Raw genomic sequence first — 19,448 nt, 5'->3', positions numbered from 1 at the left:
TGGTGACTCAGAGACAATGGGAGAAGGGCCCCTGGGATCAGCTCGGCGGGGTTTGGTGCAGACTCGAGGAGAGAAGGCTCCTACTGTGAGCCCAGCACGGGCTCTGGTTCACAGAAGGTGCCTAATGAAGTTTGGGTGGATGAATGAATTCCTGAGTCAGCACAGGAACAGAATTCGCCAGTGAAGGGCAGAAAGAAGAGGAAGTGTGTCAGCACGAGGGTTAATGACATGGTGCAGGTGCAGCCCCGGCTGGGCCTGGCCAGGAGCGCACAGGCCCTCCCATGCCCCTTGGTCTGGTTTTCCTGCAACTCTTCCCGTCTGGAGGGCATGGACATACTGTCAGAGGGACGAGGCGCTCCACCTTCCACCTCTTCTGGACCACTGACTCCCCCGGATGTTACCAGAGGAGCCCCACATCTCCAAATGGAAAAGAGGCTTCCTGGGGCAGAGTCTGGGCACCCCTCAGGATCAGAGTCCCAGAGGTGCTCACAGCAACTCCTTCTACTGGAGTGTGTATGTGAGAGAGCGTGTCTGTGTGTGTGTGTCTCTCTCTCTAGCTTGGGCCCCTCAGAACTCCAGACCTGTGCATGTAGCCGCCCCCAGATGCACCCACGTGGCTGTCAGAGGGAGCTCAGACGGAACATTGCAGACTTGCACTCTCAACTCTCTCCTCCCCCACCCTGCCTCAGTCTCCACCTCATTTCACGGCAACTGCATCCTCTCAGTTGCTCGGGCCCCCAGACCCCGGCCTCACCCATACTTCCCTCCTTCCACATGTTCCGGGGTCTGACCACTTGTTAGCACCTCGCCTGCTCTCAGCCAGTCTGAGCTGATGCCATCTTTCACCTGGCTGATTGATAGAACCTCCCAACCTATATCCCCGCTCCCCCACCACACCCCAGACCACAGCGCTGCTGAGGAGCCCGGTTGGAATGTCAGTCGGGTCACATGCCCCTTTGCTCCAAGCTCTGTTGAGTCAGAAACCACATGATCTGTCAGCTTCCATCGCCTACCTGTGGCGTCTCCTGCCATGTGGGCCTCTGGTCATTTCCCCAACACTGTAGACCTACTCAGGCCTCAGGGCCTTTGCACTCGCTGTTTCCTCTGTGGGGAGGGCGCACTCCATCCCCCCAGATATCTCAGGAAGCCTCCAACTGGCCCTTGTGAAACCTCCTCCACCCCACCACTCTTCCCTGCTTCATTTTTCTTCATCTGCATGGTCACGGGCTGTTAAACTCCGCTGCGCCCTGTGTACTCAGATGTACCAGTTTGTGCCCTGTCCCTGCCTGGTCCAACAGGATGGAAGGAAAGGAGAGGTTTGGGAGGGACTTTCCCCGCTCTATCCCCGGCCTCCAGTCAGCGCCTGGCACCGTAGCAGGCGCTGAATAAATGTGCAGAATTGGGGAATGTGTGTGCCTTGGGGTCCCGGCTGTGCCCGTGCCTCCCTGGTCCTAGCCCTGGCCCCTGACCTCCAACCCTGCCCGGGGGCGCCCGACAGCATCCTGGCCCGGATCAAAGGGCCGTGAAGCCCGCCGCCCTGCACAGCTGGGTCTGCGCCCCGCAGGAAGCGCCGGGGCAGCCCTCCTGGCAGGCTTGGCCCCTGCGCGGCGCGGCTGCGGAACGGCCCTGCGAGGCCCGTGCGTAGGCGGCTCGGTCCCAGCGCTCGGCCACGCCGCACATTCCAGCAGAGTGATTGACGCGCGCACCGGGGCCCCTGCCTGCGGCTCCCGCCGCCGCCCGCCTGGTCCGCTTGGCCCGCCGCGCCGCCGCCGCATCAAAGCAGATGTTTGCAGCTGGTTTGAGTTGGATCCCCATCAACAGGCCCCTTTTTGTCTCAAAATAAAAAACAGCTACGCCCGGAATGATAAGGACGCGGCAGGCACGTGGGGGAGATGTCAACGAGCTGGGAGGGAGGAGGCAGGCAGCTCCCTCGGCCCTTCTCCCCCATCAGCTTCTGCGAGTGACAGGCAGACTCCAGCGGCCTCAGCTGGACCCCCAAAGGTGTCCAGGGCCCTGTCCCCGCAGCGCCTGTGAACTCCAGTGCGTCCCTCACAGGCGTCTCAGATGTCACAGTTCCCGGGGTGACAGGATCCTGTGCCAGCACACTGCGCGCTCACTACGCAGGGGCCTGCTCCTCGAGCTGTGACCCTTCCGTCCTGGGGTCCTCACCCCCTGTGGGCGCGGCAGGGCGGCACAGAGAGGGGGAAGGGTTAGCGTTCTGCCACCACCTGGAAGGTGGGCGTGGTGGGCCCCAGCTTTCAGGTGGGAAAACGGGTTCAGAAGGCGTGGTTGGCTTGCCCCCAGGTCCGACAGCTAGCGCATGGCAGAGCTGGGGTTCAGACCCCCAGACCAGTCCCCCCCACCGGAGGCGGGTCAGCTCTGTGTCAGGGCGCCTTTCTCAGGGTCCCCAGCTCTCCTCCCATGTAGACTCTCATGCTCTTCTTTCCTTTCCCTTTCTTTTCAAGATTTTATTTATTCATATTTAGAGAGATGGGAAGGGAGGGAGAAAGAGAGGGAGAGAAACACCAAGGTGTGAGAGAGAAACATCAGTCGGCTGCCCCTCCTAATACTCCCCAACCAGACACCGAACCTGCAACACAGGCACCTGCCCCAGCTGGGAATCGAACCCGCCACCTCGGGCTTTTCGGGATGACGCCCACAAACGGAGCCACGCCCGTCAGGGCCAGCGCGCCTTTCTTAGCCCCCAGCTTGCCCAGCAAACCCCATCAGAGCACTCATCACGCGGTACCAGCCCCTGAGGGACCAGCTGCGGCCTGACCCCCCCCCCCTCGTCATCCTACACGGCCCTGGCTCACCGTCCGCCTCCATGGGTGTTTGCTGGGTGAATTCGAGAAGGTGTAGCCAATGGGGACAGAGAGGCTGGGTTTTAGGAGCCAAGCCTGGTGGTCCCCATGCAGGGAGTGTCCAGGGACTGTGGGATTGGGCCTGGAGAAGCCCTCGGTAAACCAGGCCCAGGGCCTGCCTGTTCCCTGGTGTGGCCCAGGTGAGGGCCTGACAGAAGCCCACAGCTCACAGCGACAGACGGACAGATAGGGAGAATACAGACCCAGCAAACAGTGTGATGAGTGGCTTCGGACTAGAGTTAGAGGTGATGCAGGGAAGGTTCCAGCGCCTGTACCAGGCATCATGGTGAGAGACTGGGGGGCGGGGCGGAGCACACACCTGCCGAGATGCCGCCATGCTGGGCACTGGGCTAGACCGTCTCACACAGTCGACAACACCCGGATTCTCAACCGCCCGCCGAGGGAGGTGTCAATACCCCCATTTTATAGAAGAGGAAACTGAGGCTCAAAGAAGGGATGTGAGTGAGCCAAAACCACACAGTTGGGGCTGGAGACGTGAGAAATCACACCTCTGAGGATGCGGGGGTGGGGGGACATTGACAAAGAGCCCTTGAATGAGCAGGGGAAGGAGGGGACACAGGACAGAGGGTCCGACTGGCCCACCGTGAGTCAAGTGTCCAGGCCTGGCCCGGTCACCTGTAGTCAGTGAAGTCATTTCACACCAGTATAGCACCAGGGCTTCCCTGTGCAGCAGAGGTGAGGGCGCTGTTGGGGGTTCATCGCGGGACTCCCCGCCCAGCGAGAGTCGTGTGTACAACTTTGTTGATGAAGAGGACACGGCTCCAGGTTGTATAGTTGTGAAAGGGGCGAGGCCAGGGAGGGCGAGTTTGCTTATTTTGTCACCTGGTAGCATTCTCAGACCCCCCCCCCCAGAAGCAGAGTACCTAATATTCTCTTGTCCTACCTGGCTGCTCACTCCATTTCTTACAAGGTTGTTCATTCATTCAACAAACACTTGCTAACCACCTCCTCAATGCCAGAGCCTGGGAAGGTGAGGGTGAATTAGACCCAGTTTCTGGTTTCTAGGTCAGTGGGGGCTTCAGATACACAAATATCTGGGTCTGTGGCTATCGGGGAAGGCTTCACAGAGGAGGTGACACTTATATTAGGTCTTGAAGGATGAAAAGGAGTTTAAACAAGAAACAAAGGAAAGAGAGAGAAAAGACAGGCAGATGGGATTGTAAGTGTTAAAGTGGCAGGAAGGAGCTTACTGTGGTCCAGGAGCTGAGAGAAGCCTGGCCACCCCAGCAGAGGATCTGAGGCCGGGCGTGATGGGGTAGCGTGGCGTGAGGCCTTGAGCGCCACAGTTGGGTGGCTGGACTTATCCTGAAACCATTGTCTCCTCTTGGACTGAGAGCCCAGCAGAAGGCTTACTTGTGCTGTAAATTTCAGTGATGGGATGTGGGATGGGCAGTGCCGTGACCAGGGTGCTGCAAGTCCTGCGGAAATGGTGGCAGGGACTGTGATCCCCACTCATTTGACCCATCCCATGTGCCCGGCTGTCATCCGCATTGGACAGCGGGGGGCACCGAGGCTCGGAGAGGGAAAGGAGCTTGTGCCAGGTTCCAGCGCTAAGAGGGGCAGAGCCAGGACCACAGGGCCTGGCGCATGCTGTGTGGCCCCAGATCCGCGCATGAAGACCCTCGAGGAAAAGAGGAGATGCTGGAGTCCCCCCAGGATGTCAGCAAACCAATTTTATCAGAGTCAAAAGAGTCAGCCAGCTGTGTGCCTCTCTGTGGTTGTCAATGGTTTAAAAGAAATTAATTGATCAGATCCGCAATCCATGTTCAAATGCACCAGAAAAAACTGGCTTCCGGGTTTTGTTTATCAGCTCGATGAGTTTAATAAATTGAGCATTAAACGAACACTCAGACGGGATGGAGATATGTTCCAGCCCAGGACTCTCAGGGGAAGGGCATCTCTAAAAAGGGACTTTTTGCTGCACAGTCACAGGTAGTCCTGGGTGGGGTGCTGTGTGTGAGGGAAGATGTTCAGTTTGGTTTAAGAAAAATTCAGACACTCGGCTGCAGCTACTGGGTACCAGGCTTCTGCTGAGAAATGAGAACTCAGGGTGAATCCAGCCCCTGCCCCACGGTGCCCAGAGCCTTGAGGGCAGGCAGAGGTGCATGTGATACTCGGAGCATAGGGCAAGGTGACCGACCAGCAGAGGAACTCTCGGATGCACAGAGCAGAGAGGGAGTATACGGGATGCTGCCGTGTGACCTTGAACGAGTAACCTGCCCTCTGCACCTTGGTGTGCTCACCTGTAAAATGGGGAGGGAAACTGTCTTCCTTCTGGAAGTCCTGGACTTGCTGAGCTGAGGCGGGTGGGTGGTAGCTGAGCTTTGTCAGTGCTCAGCAATGCTCACGAGACCCACAGGGAACTGCGCCGGGAGTGCTCTGCCCGGCTCAGGCCGGACAGAAGCTAGAAGCGCTGATGGAACCCAGGGTGCTCATGAGAGTGAGGCGTGGGTGGGACCTGGAACCCCGGTGTCAGGGGGGCTTCTCTCCAGAATCTCAGAGACTCCAACGAGGGGGACCGACAAAGGTGTGTGGGACCCACGTGGGATAAGAGAAAGTAGGCACCATCACTCCCATTTCAGAGATGAAGAAATTGAGGCTCAGAGACGTTGTGTCTTGACCACTGTCACACAAAGAAAAAATTACGGAGCCAGGGTGGGAACACAGGCTGCCCACTCCCGTGCCCCACCCCTTCCACGGTCCCAATTACTGCCCCCCAGGGCACTGCCTCCTTAGGGCAGGTGGCCAGGGCACTCACCAGACCAGGTTGGGGGTGGGGACTGCCTGCCCTGCTTCACAGGCAAAGCAGGACCGCATTGGTTGGTTCAGTAGTCATTCAACAAACATGCATTGCTCACTCAGAGTGCTCAGGGCCTTGTGCGCGGTACCAAAGATACGGAGGTGACCAAGGTGAAGGTGGACCTGGAGATATGTCAAGCGGAGTCCCCTTTGCAAGTGCCACAACGTGGAGTAGGGCGGTGGGCAGCGTGAGGACAGGGAACTCGGAGAGGGAGGCACCTACCTAAGATTGGAGAGGAGAAGAGGGCTTTCTGGAAGAAGGGCTGCCCAAGACACGTCGCTCCACATTGGTGGGTGTTTGGGGCAGAGATTGGGGGGAGAGGGAACGGTGACCTAGGCAGCAGGGAAGTGGGAAGAAGGGCCTGGCCCTTTACATGAAAAATGGGGGAGGAGGGCTCTGTGGGCTGCAGCAAGCCCACCCGCCCATGGTGTGATCACAAAGCTGTCCTGTGGATTTGGAGCTTCTAGACTGGGGGAGCGGCAGGGAGGGTGACCGCGGGGAGGTGGGGGAACACCAGGGTGGGGGGCAGGCAGCTCCTCCTGGGCACCCCACCATGCCCTGACCCCAGGGCTCATCCTGTCCCTGCCTCCCCACCTCAGTGTGGGCAGCGGGGACATATCCATCTGGAACCCTGAGCACAATTCTCAGGAGTGGGGACTATTGTCCCCATCTTACAGGTGAGGAAACTGAGACTCTGACCTGCCCCAGGTCACACAGTCTCAGAGCAGGCAAGTGGCTGAGTCAGGACTAAGACCAGACCTGGGGTCCAAATTAGGGCCCTCCGCACCAGGCTGCTGTGCCCCTAACGGGAGGGCCCCCCCAATACCTCCCATCCCTGCCAGCTCTGCACCTCTGCTCTCCTGTAGCCCGCCCTGCCCACTGACCACTCTCTCTGCGTCTTCACAACGAGAAGCAAGCATGTTGTCGAACCCATTATACAGATCAGAAAGCTGAGACTGGGGTGGGAAGGAAATGACTTGCCCAGTCACCAGCCAGCAGTGGTGGAATCGGGCATTGGGCCAATGCCAGTGCCCCCTTCCCGTGGCTGGGTCTGCTTCTCCACCAATCCCTCCACGGTGGGAGGGACTGAGGGGGCGAGTAGGGGCTCATGGAGAGGAGGGGACCCCGCTGGTGCCCCGGCCCCCCCCACACATGCCATTAGTAGCTCTCACCCCTGCTCGGTAGACAAAAGCACCCCATACTTGAGAGCGAGTATTTCATGTGTCCCCCCTGATGTTTTATTGGGAGGAGAGATGCTCAGAGACCAAACGGATGGCACATTCCCTTTATAAAGTGCGTGCCGCTTGTTTTATTTCCCGAGTTTTTGCAATCTAGATAACAGATGATGCCCCGAGTGGCTGGCGCTGCGTTCGTAATGGCGGCGCTGAGCCTTCGGAGAAGTATTAATAATAGATTGTGTTGATGAGTTTGGAGAAAGTAGCAATCGACCCCCCGCTGCCAAGGCATTAGCGAGGCTGTTCTGAATGCAGCCTGCACGGTGGTGGTGGCTGGCAAATGCAGGTCACCCCCGCTGCTGCCCCTGTCCCCCCACCTAGGAAGGCCTCCCCTGGGGAGCCACCCAAGGTGTGCTGGCCTCCGCCTGAGCCCCTGGTCCAGCTGGCACAGAGATGTGGCCAGTGCCTGTCCACTTGGCCACCAAGGCCAGCGGTAGACCTTAGTGGGGCCCCTAGGACAGGAGGTAGAGGACAGGGAGGGGCCAGAGGGGGCCGGGACAGGAGCGCCCTCCATGTCGGAGCAGCGGGTTCTGCACACCCAGCTCCTTCCCCAGAGCCTGGGCAGGCAGAGCCAGCCCGGCCTCTGCCCAAGGCCGCCGTGGACAGCTGGGCAGGCCGCACCCCGAACGAAGGTGTCTGGGCAGAGGGCCAGACTAAAGCCGAACCCCCGCTCAGGCTTTTCTCGCAAAGTCAGGCACAGTGTGGGCTCGGGCTGGGGTGGAGTCAGCACTGCCTGGCCTGAGCCTCCGCCCACTCCAAACCTTCACTCCCCTGCTCCACAAACACTCGCTGTGGCCTCCCTCAGGAGCAGGTGGAGCGAGGCCCTGCCTTGTGGGACCACCAAAGAGCTGGGAGCTGACAGGGGCTCAGGCTGTCACTCCGACGTGACCCTCACTCACCGAGTCACATGCTTAGTGTCACTGAATTCTGACGACTGCCCTTGGGGGGATGTCCTGATGACACCCCGCTTTATGGTAGAAGGAACTGAGGTCGGAGAAGCTCAGGCCAGCATACAGGAGGCCACCTTCCCATGACTGGGCCATCCAAGAAGGCTTCCCAGAGGAGGTGGTGTTGGAGTTGGGCATTGCAGGATGAGTAGGAGCCCACTGGGTAGCATAGAGGGGGCAGCAGGGTTGCTGGGCAGTGCCCTGGCAGGGGCCGGGGCAGGGGCCAGGGCCAGGTCCAGGGCAGGCAGGCAGGAGGCGGAGAGGCCCTGTCCAGCGTGCCTGACCCACTGCCCGTGGGCAGAGCTGATGGCAGCCCCGGGAGGGGAGGCGGGCCCAGGGCCTGGCACTCACGGCTGTTCCAGCACCGATTAGGGGAGAATTGCAGCTGTGATCTGCGCCTGCAAGGACGGCCGGGCCATAAAGAGGGATGGGATGTGTGCAGCGCTCCCAAGGTGGCGCCCACAGACGTGGCCCGGGGACGCGGGGAATGAAAAATGGTTTTAATTCCCTCCCAGCAGCAATAATTTGATTCTTCATAAATTTCTCCATCAAAGTGTTGTTGAGGCTGAGTTCCCACAGAGCAGGGCACGTGACAGGGACGGGCAGCCAGGAGGAGTGGTCAGTAGGTGGGGGCAGAGGAGGGGCCGAGCTGCACAGACCCCTCTGCACGCATGGGCTGGAGGCCGGAGCCCCCACCCGGCTGTGCATCAGGGAGGGCACACGGATCCACTGTGTCATGGAGGGACAGGATTAGCTCCAGGCTCAGCGGCAGCTCCCTCATTTACTACCCCTGTGGCTCTGAGCAGGTGACTGCACCTCTCAGCAGCTCAGTTTCCTACGCTCTGCAATGGGGTCGCTGTTGCTTCCCATCTCACAGGGAGGGTGCAAGGAGTCCATGTGTTTCTGCAGGCGAAGTGCTTACAACAGCGGCTGGCAGGCCCCACATGCTCAGTAAATACATCTCTTCCTGGTAGCCATGCTTAAAACCAAAGAGAGGCTTAAGTAGGTGTTAGCCAAGCCCAGGGCCAGAGAAAGAAAGAAAGGCCAGTGTAATGCTGCTCTGGAGGAGCTGCGGGCTCTTCCATAGGTCACAGCCAGGGGCAGCCCAGGGAGCCAGAAGAGGCAGGATTGGGAAGGGCCCTGAGTGCCAGACTCAGGAGTCGATGTTCTCCTAAGGGCACTAGGGAGCCATGGAAGAGTCTAGAGCGGGGAAGCAGCACGACCAGGTGTGTGTTTTGGACAGATCTTTCTGGCTCTGATCCTGGAGGGTGACTTGAAGGGTTGGAGGGACCAGCACCCAGGGAGAGGACTGGAACAGTCACTCAGAAAGGAGAGGAAGGGCCTGTGTGGGACGGTTGGTTGGACAGGGTGGGGATTGCTTGGATGTGGGGGTGATGGAGGGGCAGGGAGGAGGAGGAGCGAGTCCTGAGTGCAGGTGGTTGGGCCTGTGGGCTGCTTGCCCTTCCCCTCAGGACAGGGCAGACCTGGTTCTGGGGAGAGGTGGAGGCTTACCTTGTATTCTGCCCTCTAGTGGCCACAGAGTCTCTGAGTGGGAAGGACCCTGAGCCAACACACAGGCAAGAGGGCAGTTCGGGGCAGGGGGCCACTGAGTCCTGTGAGCCAGAAGAGTAGGACTGTAGGGTCCTCCCCATATGGCTCAGTGCCCAGGGAGGTCTTCTCCTACTTGGCCTGGAGGGTCGGGGTGGTGGGAGGGAGAAGGCTCTCAGTTGGCAGTGGCATCTGGGAGGGACCCCCAAGCCCAGCTAATGTGCCCACTCTGTGCCCCCACAGGCTCTTCGCGGCCAAGTGCAGCGGCTGCATGGAGAAGATCGCCCCCACTGAGTTCGTGATGCGGGCGCTGGAGTGCGTGTACCACCTGGGCTGCTTCTGCTGCTGCGTCTGCGAGCGGCAGCTGCGCAAGGGTGATGAGTTTGTGCTCAAGGAGGGCCAGCTGCTGTGCAAGGGTGACTACGAGAAGGAGAAGGACCTGCTCAGCTCTGTGAGCCCCGACGAGTCTGACTCCGGTGAGCCTGGTTCGTGGGGGCCCGCGGCAGGTGGGTGGCTGGGCAGGGTGCTGTGGGAGGGCGGACCTGCCGGAGAAGCACGTGCGTGGCCCCAGGACCTGAGCTTCATGTGGACAAAGCACCACATTTGTACACGGATGTGTGCTGATGTATGCACGTGCACACACGCACATGTGCAGGGGCACATGGACATTACTGTTCACACACACTCCCACAAGCATACCAATGCACCTATGGACATTGCCATGAGGCACACATACCTGTGCGGATGTGTACATGTGTGTGATCACTCATGCATGCACGCAAACACATTAAATGTACAAGTGAGGACCTGTGCCAGGAATGTGCATGTGTGGTAAAATGGACACATGTGGACATGTGCTCATATGCCCAAGCACGCAAAAACTCACACCCAGGTATGCAAGTGTCCACACACATGTGCACACGTGGCCCAGCACACACAGTAAGCACTGAGGCATATGTCTAAACGCACGTTTATCCCCATGCTCACGTGCACTGGGTGGCACGTGTGCACACACACGCACATGCTCACACCCTGCTCTCCGGCCCACCGTGCTCGCCCTCCCTCTTCCTCGCCTTGGGCCCCACCGCGGCACAGCGCCATAGGGTCTCTGCCGGTGCCAGGCCTGTGGCCGCTGATGTCAGAGAGGCAGGGACCTGATGAATCCTCTTGCCTTTGGCCCCCCAAAGCCTTCAGCAGTGGGGAGCAGCAGCCCTGAACTGCTCCCTCGTTTCCAGATGGGTGGGGGCCTGAGCCCCTCTGTGGTGGAGGGAAAGACCCCATTTCCAGGTGCCTCTCTGCTCTGCTCTGACCCCCAAAGGACTGTGCCAGTTTGGAGCCCTCTGGGCAGAACGGGCCAGCCAGGAAAGTCTTGAGGTGGGAAAAGTCGGGGGGTGGCTGGCACCTTGTCATTCCTGGGAAACTGGAGCAGGGAGCAGGGCGCGGAGGTGCCCTCCTCTGTGCCAGGCCCTTGGGATAACCTAGAACCATGGGCACGGGACTGGCACAGACGGAAGGGCTTGGTCACTGCCAGGACCCTTGGTGGAGGTGCCGAGTCCGTCCATCTGTCCCTCTGTCTGTCCCTGGACAGGGCACCACCCTGGCCAGACCTGTGGCTGCCTAGACTCCTGTGGGGGAGCAGAGGCTGGCCAGGTGCTCGGAGGGGTCTCTGAGGGAAGAGCCCACCCACAGGGGCTCACACTCAGAGAAAGACGGGCCTGGAGAAGGGAAACCAACTCAGATGTGGGGGCAGCAGGAGGCCCGTGGCTGGCTGGGGGCGCTCCACCGTCCACCTGAGCCCCACAACCCCGGGGCATGGCAGTGGCGCTGTGGGTGCCTCTGGGCAGACACATGCCTCTGCATGCACGCATGTGGGTGCCTGCTCAGGTGTGCGCATGCCTGGTCGTCCTGCCTGTGAGCACTCACCTGTATGTGTATGTCTGTGAGCTGCATGTGCTCAAGCCTTGGAAGGCTCACGTGCCAGTCTGTGTGTGTGAGTGCTGGTGGGTGAGAGTGCACGTGTGTGTCAGTTGTGGTCATGAATGCTCCTGTGTGAGAACATCTGGAGCGCTGTCTTCGCCTGTCAATTCCTCATCCCTGGAAGCTCTGGGGAAGGAGGTTCTCTGGGCCCCGGGGCCTGGCTGGCACTGGACTAGCGGAACTGGTTTTCCCAAAGGTTAGCATTCTGGATGGGGGTGTCCAGGGCTCCAGAGGCCAGCCATGGCAGGTGCTGGCTGGAGGCCATGGGATCCCACTGGGCAGCAGGTTGTCCACGGGTGGAAGGCTGATGGCCTGGATTGTGTCCCTCACAGTAAAGAGCGAGGACGAGGATGGGGACATGAAGCCAGCAAAAGGGCAGGGCAGTCAGAGCAAGGGCAGCGGGGACGACGGGAAGGACCCACGGCGACCTAAGCGACCCCGGACCATCCTCACCACACAGCAGCGAAGAGCCTTCAAGGCCTCCTTCGAGGTCTCCTCCAAACCCTGCCGGAAGGTGAGGGGTGGGGGGCGGGGCCGGGCCAACCCGCCCCTGCTGCCTTTCCTGACACCACCCCTTCCACTCTTGCTGGGACGGGGACATCCCTCCACCTCCCCACCCATCCACCAACCCTCCACCCCCCACATCCCCAGAGGCCTGACCTGTGTGCCCTGCCCCCTGTCTCCTGGCAGGTCCGAGAGACGCTGGCGGCAGAGACGGGCCTCAGCGTGCGCGTGGTTCAGGTCTGGTTTCAGAACCAAAGAGCAAAGGTGAGTGGCCACCTACCATCCCCGCTGGGTAGAGGCAGGGGGCGGGGCACAGGCAGGGGACAGAGGGTCCCACGCAGGCATGCAGGGCGAGTGGGAGCAGGGTTGGGGGAGGGGAGCAGGGGCTGGCACGAACGGACTGTGTCTTCTGCAGATGAAGAAGTTGGCGAGGCGGCACCAGCAGCAGCAGGAGCAGCAGAACTCCCAGCGGCTGGGCCAAGGTGAGCTGGGGCGGGGCCAGGGCCCAGCTCAGTCTCTGACCATGAGACACCTTCCACTCAGGCTGTCAGAGTTCAGGGGCCTGCTGCTTTGGAACAGGCTGGGCTCGGTAGGGAGGTGGCAGCGACCACAGGACACAGAATGAAGGGCATTGGCCTGTCCCATTTCACAGATGAGGAGACTGAGGCTCATGGACACTGAGGGACCTGTGGGGATCACTCAGCTAGTTAGGGGTGAAGCCAGGCCTCAGCCTGGAGTGTGGGCCCCCTGAGGGAAGAGCCCACCCACAGGGGTGTTTCCCATGACCATACAGCCTGCTGCCCACCGCAGAGTCCAGTGAAGACCCCAGGGAACATTCCAGAGAAAGTTGGCAGGGAGTGGAGTAGTCGGGTGGGCTCCTGCTGGAGGGTGAGGGGCCAGTTGAAGGGGCAGGAGCCAGCCCCCCTCCAACACCAAGCTTTGCCTTGACACATCTCAGGCTGGGGCTGGTCTCCTAGGCCTCCTGGGGACACAGAACTGCTGGGTGGGGTGGGGACCCCAGAACTGCCTGCTCTGAAGTGAGACGGGGCTCCAGGGCAAGGCCAGGGCCCCTCTAGCCAGGTCTCCCGGGCCGGTGTCCCCTGCAGAGCCCAAGACCATGGCCTGAGGGCCCAGCTCTTCCCGCTCCCTCTGTCCCCTCTCCCCAGACAGCCCACATTCCAGACGCTGCAGGCACTGCCTCAGGCCTCCCAGCCAGCCCCACTCCGGCTGTGTCCCTGGTGTCCCCAGCTGCCCCTAGGCTCAGCCTCCCACAGAATGTTCCTCAGTCCCCCTGAGCTCATCACGGCCACACTGCCGCTGTCGCCATGGGGCGCACACCACCCCTGCTCCTCCCCCACCAGGTCTCAGCAAGAGGCACCACCACCCACCCATTGACCTCTGACCCTTCTCTACACTGAATCCGCTCAGTGGCCCTCGGGCCCCTCTGAGCCGATTTCTCTCACACCTTATTCCCCTTCATAAGGAACCCCACACCTTCCACCTGACCACCTCCTCCCACCGGTCCCCACCCCTTGTCCACCTTCCCAGCCCTTTTCCGTAGCCCCTCCTGGCTACAGCCAGGCCCCCCGCAGCCTCCGGGCCCCTCAGCCCACTCCCCAAGTGCCATCTCTCAGCTCCTGTCTCCCCACGCTGGGCCGTCTCCCTCCTCACGCTCCAGCCCACAGAGGGGCTTCCCTACTCCCACCTAAGAGCTTCTCTCCTCCCTGCCTCTGCTGCCCTTCAGCCCAGCAAGCTGCCTCCTGCTGGGGCCTGTCAAATACCTGCTGTTCTGTAAGTCACATGGAGGTGGTGGCCTCTTCCTCCAGGAAGGCTTTTCTGGGCCCCACCTTGATGCCCCCAGATGTAGGGCGCTCACTGCAGCTGCTTAGGGTCTGTCCCCACCCCCAGGGTGGGCCTGAGCTCCTGGAGGGCAGGGCCTTTGGCAGATGGGAGGAGGTGACGAGGGGAGGGCTCTGGGTCGTGACAAGGGCTCCGCTAACTGGGCTCAGCAGTCCTGTGGGCCCAGGAGGGCCACAGGGTGTCAGGGTGTCCCTGGAGAAGTGACACCCTGGAGAAGTCTGGAGAAGGTCAGAGGGACTGCCGTGGGTCAGAAGACGTGTGGGAGGTCTGTGGGGAGCCCTGGGGTTCGTCTGTGGGGGCTCCCAGGCTTCTGGGACAGGGCAGCAGGACCGGTGGGTGAAGGCGCCCTCTGCCCCCAGAGGTCCTGTCCAGCCGCATGGAGGGCATGATGGCCTCCTACACACCGCTGGCCCCGCCGCAGCAGCAGATTGTGGCCATGGAGCAGAGCCCCTACGGCAGCAGCGACCCCTTCCAGCAGGGCCTCACGCCACCCCAAATGCCAGGTGACCACATGAACCCCTATGGTAAGCTGCCCCGCCCCCCTCTGGCTCCGGCTCCGGCTCCACCCCCGCTCCCTGCCTGGCCCGGCAGGCCCAGGGCCATGACAGCCCCCTCCAACTCCAGGGCCCACAGAGCCCACTCCCCTCCTCCTGACGGGAAGGGGACACCCTCGAGACCCTTCCTGCTGTCCCAGCCTCTCTGCAGGCACTGCCCACAGGTCCTCCTGTCCCTCCCTCGCCTCTGGCCACACAGCCTGTAAGGCCTCCAGGGTCTCCAGGAGCCTCCGCCCACACTCGCGTCCTGACACCCGCTCTGCTCCCCAGGGAACGACTCCATCTTCCACGACATCGACAGCGATACCTCCTTAACCAGCCTCAGCGACTGCTTCCTCGGCTCCTCCGATGTGGGCTCCCTGCAGGCCCGCGTGGGGAACCCCATTGACCGGCTCTACTCCATGCAGAGTTCCTACTTCGCCTCCTGAGAGCCAGCGGGCTGCACGGACGCTTGGGCACGGGCCCTGGGTGGGACCACGGGCCACAGCGGCCAGCCTTGCCGCCCCGGCCCCGCCGCCTGCGCAAACTCTACAGACAGCCATACGGTGCCACCTTGGCCAGCCGGGCCTGGCTGGAGTGCCCGCTGGGCGCAGCCGGACGGGCAGATGGGCGCAGCCTGGGCAGGCGCTGTGTCCTGCCCACAGAGACCGCGCCGCCCCCAGGGACCCAGGGCTCTCGGACAGCTACTCACCTCCCAGCCCCACCTCGGCCTCCATTGCCTCCTCTCTCCCCATCTTTTTTGGGAAGCTTAAATTCTCTCTATTTTTTTAAACATCCTCTCTGTGTCCAGCCAACCTCCATGGCCCAGGCCTAGGCCAAGGCAGGGCCCCTGTGCATGCCCCAGGACGACAGTGTGTGGTGCCTGTCACCTGTGAGACGCCGTGCACGTGTACCCAGGGCTGGCACCCGCCGCCCCCTCCTCTACGGGCAGGCCCGCAGCCCAGGATCACCCCTCCCAGCCAGAGCCTGGAGCAGAGGTGGGGAAGAGCCTGCCAGACACCCTGAGGGGGGTCACTGGGGAGCATAGACAAGCGCCAGCAGACCCTTGGGAGCAGTGACACACGTGCACAGGTGCACACACTTAAAGGCACACTGAGCACCGATACACACACAGAGACATGGAGACGCTGAAAGAGACAGAGAGGCCTCTGGGGGCAGCCCCGCCAGGTTAGAGAGGAGGCCAGGTGCGGGGGAGGAACCCCTCTTTCACAACAGGAGAAGGAGGAGGGAGGGGCGGGGATGGGGTGCGCTTGGAGCAGGTGGACTGGGATGTACCGCAGCCTCGGCCCAGATAGGGGCTGGGCTGCTGGACCAGGCAGGGTGTCCGCCAACTGGCTCCAAGGGCAGAGGCGCGCTCAGACCCAGGCAGGGGTCGGCCAGATGGCAGAACCTCCAGGTGGAAAGGCACCTCACAAGTCCCACTTGGCCCTTCGTCTTATGTTTGGCTCCTACCAAGCCTCCTCTGCCTCTCTTTGCATACCTCCTGAGATGGGGAGCCCACTACTTCATCAGGCCCCAAGTCAGCTGCCCTTTTCTGCTGATGTTACCTCTGCCTTTTTCAGCCCTGAGTCCTTGCTTTTCAAAGGCAGGCTTTTCCAGATTCTCCAGCTCTTCCTCTAAAACTGTACCTGCGGCTGGGCTCCAGCTTTCCCACTAAAGTGTGGAGCAGATGTAACCCAGTCTCCCCACTGACATCAGCCAGCCAAAGTGAGCAGGCCCATCACCTCCCCAGCTTTAGGGGCTTTGCCTCTGTTCATGTGGCCCGAGATCCAGTGTGTGGGTGAGACCACAGAACCTGGGAGCCTCACCCTGCCCTTCTATAAGCAAATCTCCCGACCATCACACACATGTACCATCCAAGCCACACCTGTCTTCTGTGTGTGCGTGTTAGGGGACAGCTCTGTGCCTCTTGCCCATGGCACGCAGACCCCCAGGGCTTTTCCCTGTTTGGCATGGACACCCCTTGGGTGAAGCATTCCAGCCGCACTTGCTGCCCTGTCCTGTGTGCTGATGGAAGCCACGTACACTGCATCCACCCCCCGCCCCAAGTTCACTCAACTCTAATCCTGCCCAAAAGGAAGTGTCAGGCTGATGGTCCCCACTCTTGGTGACCCCTGGAGGTTACTGTGACCTCAGCCAGCTGCTCACAGCCCTGCCTTTAATTCTAGCTTAGAGCCCAAGGCTGCCACCTGAGGTCTGCTGGTCCAGCCTTTGAGCAAATGGGACCATGGCTGACTCTCCGCCTCTGGGCCCCTCTGCCTGGCCCTCACTGGGACCCTCCAAGGGCGCCAGCCTGCTTTGTGGTTTTGCTCTGCTGCCTGCCAGGGAAACCTCTGTCCCTCCAGAGTGACCTGGGCCCGACTCCTGGGCCCAAACCCCACCCTGCTCGTCACCAGGGCAGCTGTCAGAGGGTGGACGCGGTGCAGTTCAGCCCCTACAGCCGGCCGGGCCCTTCTGGGCTCTTCTTGTTCCACACAAAACTTCCACAGGGCTCCCAGCCAATGCCCTTGGCCTTTCGGGTGCCGTCCCTGGCCCTGGGCAGTGCGCTGGTTTTGGAGAGAGGCTGCCATGCTCCATTTGCATTTTCACAGTCCAGTCGTGGGGTGGGCCCCTGGGTGGGGCCGGGGGGATGCCTCATGGCATCCCCCAGGAGACCTGGCCTTCTCCCCCGGACTCCCGGGTCAGGGGAGCCTCAGGAATGGGTTATCTAGTCCATCACCCACCCTTATTTTGCAGCCGAAAACCCGGGGCCAGGAGAGGGGTGCAGCCCTCTGACAGCCTGTCAGTGGTGGGCAGAGCTGAGAACAAGGGGGAATGACCTCCGGGTAAGGGGCAGAACCTGTGTAAGTCACTTGTGCCACTCCGGGGCCTCACAAACCCTGAGTCTAGCCCAGGCTCTGCCCCTGGCCAGGGGCAGGTTCAGGGACACCCACGCTCATGACCCACAGACTGTCAAAGCCAGAAGGGCAGAGAGCCCTTCATGACTGAGCTACCCCTTGACTGTGGTTAGGTAACTCCTTCGCTGTCTGCGGGGGCTCACTGCCCCCAGCACCCCCCGCCCTGCCCCTCAAAGGCTCTCCCAGACTCTGCTGCTCACTCTGCCCAGTCATGTGCTGGGGGGTGAGGACACAGAAGAACAAGATACAGGGGCTCTCCTAGGAGGAGAGACATACACACTCTGTCCCAGACCTCGCTGAGGACCCATTTCTCAGATGAGGAACCTGAGGCCCAGGGAAGGGGGACGTGTGTTTGGGTTGCCCAGCAGAAGCACGCAGAGCTGGCAGGCTCGCTGGGGGCTGGGCAAGCTGAGAGGAGCATGAGAGGAAGTACGGCCTTGATTGGGGGGCGGTGAGTACCAGGACCCCCATCCCCTTTAGGGAGAGGGACCATCATCACTGTGGTGGGTCGGGGGGAGGTCTGAGGAAAGAGGGAAGAGTCTGGTCCCTGGAGAAAGAGGCAGAAAGTGGGCGGCGGTCAAGGAGACTGCTGGGGAAGTTGAGGCTCAGAGAGGAAGGAATCTGCTTCAGGTAACACAGCGAGGAAGGGCGGAGGAGGGATGAGGAGGGCTGGTGCCCAGCCAGAGCCTCGTCTGCCTTCTGCATGGACAGAGGGACACAGTGGTTCCAAGGGTCCAACCGCGGATCCAGCAGAGCCTGTAAGAGAAGGGGTCTGGGCATTCTGGGAGACTTCCTGGAGGAGGCGGCAGTGGGGGTCGTCTACCATGTCCAGAGGAGCAGGGCCCAGCATGGGGCTGGGGCAGGCTCTTCTCCTTTAGGGGGCTCACCTGCCTCAGCCAGCCCTCTGGAGCTGCTGGCCCTCTCACTTCCCACCCAGGGAGCCTTGGCGCAGGGGGAAGTGGTCGAGCCCTGCCTGGCCTCAGCCTGAGCGCTGGACACCCCCTGGGGTGAGGATCTCACCTCCGTTTGGGAGAGCCCACAGCTCTGGGGCTCACTCCACCCAGTGGGGAAGGGGTCCACGCTCACACGCACACGTACAGACACACACTCACCCGGACGCACATGGAGGCTCACAGACCCACACTCCCAGGCACATGTGGCCGGGGGGCTGGGGGAGCAGGAGGACCCTCCAGCCTTTGGCCCTTGGGAGGTGCCATTTTCAATGAGCCTCTTTGCTGGTGCCCCCCACCCCACTGGGGTTCCCCAGGAGCCCACCCAGCTGGGTGTGGGGACCCGGCCACCGGCCATGCCTCCGTTTTCCTTGTACAGACTCTCACTGCCCACCCACCGTCCCCTGACACATTTTATTTAATAACTTGTCATTGTTAAATTATTTATTAGCGTTTACCACATCACCACCCCCACCCTGCCCTCCACTCTCACCTTCAGCTCTTCCCACAAAAGCAGAAAATGGAAACAACAAAAAAATGAGACATCAGTATATTTGTAAATAAACCAACCTGTACACGCCTGTGGTGACTCTCCTTGGGGGGAGGGGGGCGGGGACGGGGAGGGCGGTGTCTGGGCCTGAGCCAGCTTTGCAGGAGACATTAGCAGATTCCTCCGTGGCTGCCAGGGGCAGCAGGTCAAGGAGGAGGGTTTGGGGTCCCTGGTCCTGCCCAACCCATTGTTCATCCTTTTCCATAGTCCTCACCCCCCTGCCCTCGTCCTATCCCAACCTTGAACCATCTCCATCCTTAAAACAAACACATCCATCTCATCTCACTCCCCAACACTCATTCATTCTATTCATTCATTCACCCAACAGATATGAAGGGTCCCTTAAGTACCTGCCGCCAGGCTGAGAACCGGGGGTTGGCGGTGTCTGACTCAAGGAAGTAGACAGTGTGGTGTGAGCACAGCTGAGGTACAGTGAGGCCTTGTTACAAGGTACCCAACCTCATCTGGAGGGGTGGAGCATCCTGGAAGGCTTCCTGGAAGAAGCTACATGTCACGCAGAGATGCAAAATTATCCAGCAGTGCAGGGACTGGAAGAGGAGGAGAAGTGTCTGCGAGTGCTCCAGGCTTGCGCAAAACCTCACAGGCAGCCAAAATCTCGTGAATCTCCTGAACAACGTTCTTGTTGTTCTTAGCTAAGAACAACAACGTTCTTAGCTGTTCTTAGCTAAGTTTGGGGGCAGAGAAGCAATGAGGCTGGAGGCAAGACTGGACCATCCAGGG

General features: G+C 60.8%; 1 protein-coding gene across 4 annotated transcripts in view; it reads left to right on the top strand.

Moving 5' to 3' along the window:
- LMX1B (LIM homeobox transcription factor 1 beta) overlaps positions 1-18,727 on the top strand; it is a 78,284-nt gene extending 59,557 nt beyond the window's left edge. Inside the window, exons 3-8 of one of the 4 annotated variants that reach the window (XM_037159694.2) lie at positions 9,659-9,900; positions 11,725-11,906; positions 12,083-12,160; positions 12,312-12,378; positions 14,116-14,280; positions 14,581-18,727. In XM_037159694.2, coding sequence (XP_037015589.1) covers positions 9,659-9,900; positions 11,725-11,906; positions 12,083-12,160; positions 12,312-12,378; positions 14,116-14,280; positions 14,581-14,738 — 892 coding nt within the window. In that variant the 3' untranslated portion in view covers positions 14,739-18,727. The remainder of the gene's footprint in view (positions 1-9,658; positions 9,901-11,724; positions 11,907-12,082; positions 12,161-12,311; positions 12,379-14,115; positions 14,281-14,580) is intronic. The other 3 variants (XM_037159827.2, XM_037159750.2, XM_037159897.2) reach the window with 3 other exon arrangements.
- The last annotated feature ends 721 nt before the right edge of the window (positions 18,728-19,448 follow it).

This window comes from Artibeus jamaicensis, unplaced genomic scaffold (genome assembly GCF_021234435.1).
Source record: "Artibeus jamaicensis isolate MK-2021 breed Jamaican fruit bat unplaced genomic scaffold, CSHL_Jam_final contig_471, whole genome shotgun sequence".
Taxonomy (NCBI): Eukaryota; Metazoa; Chordata; class Mammalia; order Chiroptera; family Phyllostomidae; genus Artibeus; species Artibeus jamaicensis.
This window is presented reverse-complemented; position numbering and strand designations above follow the sequence as displayed.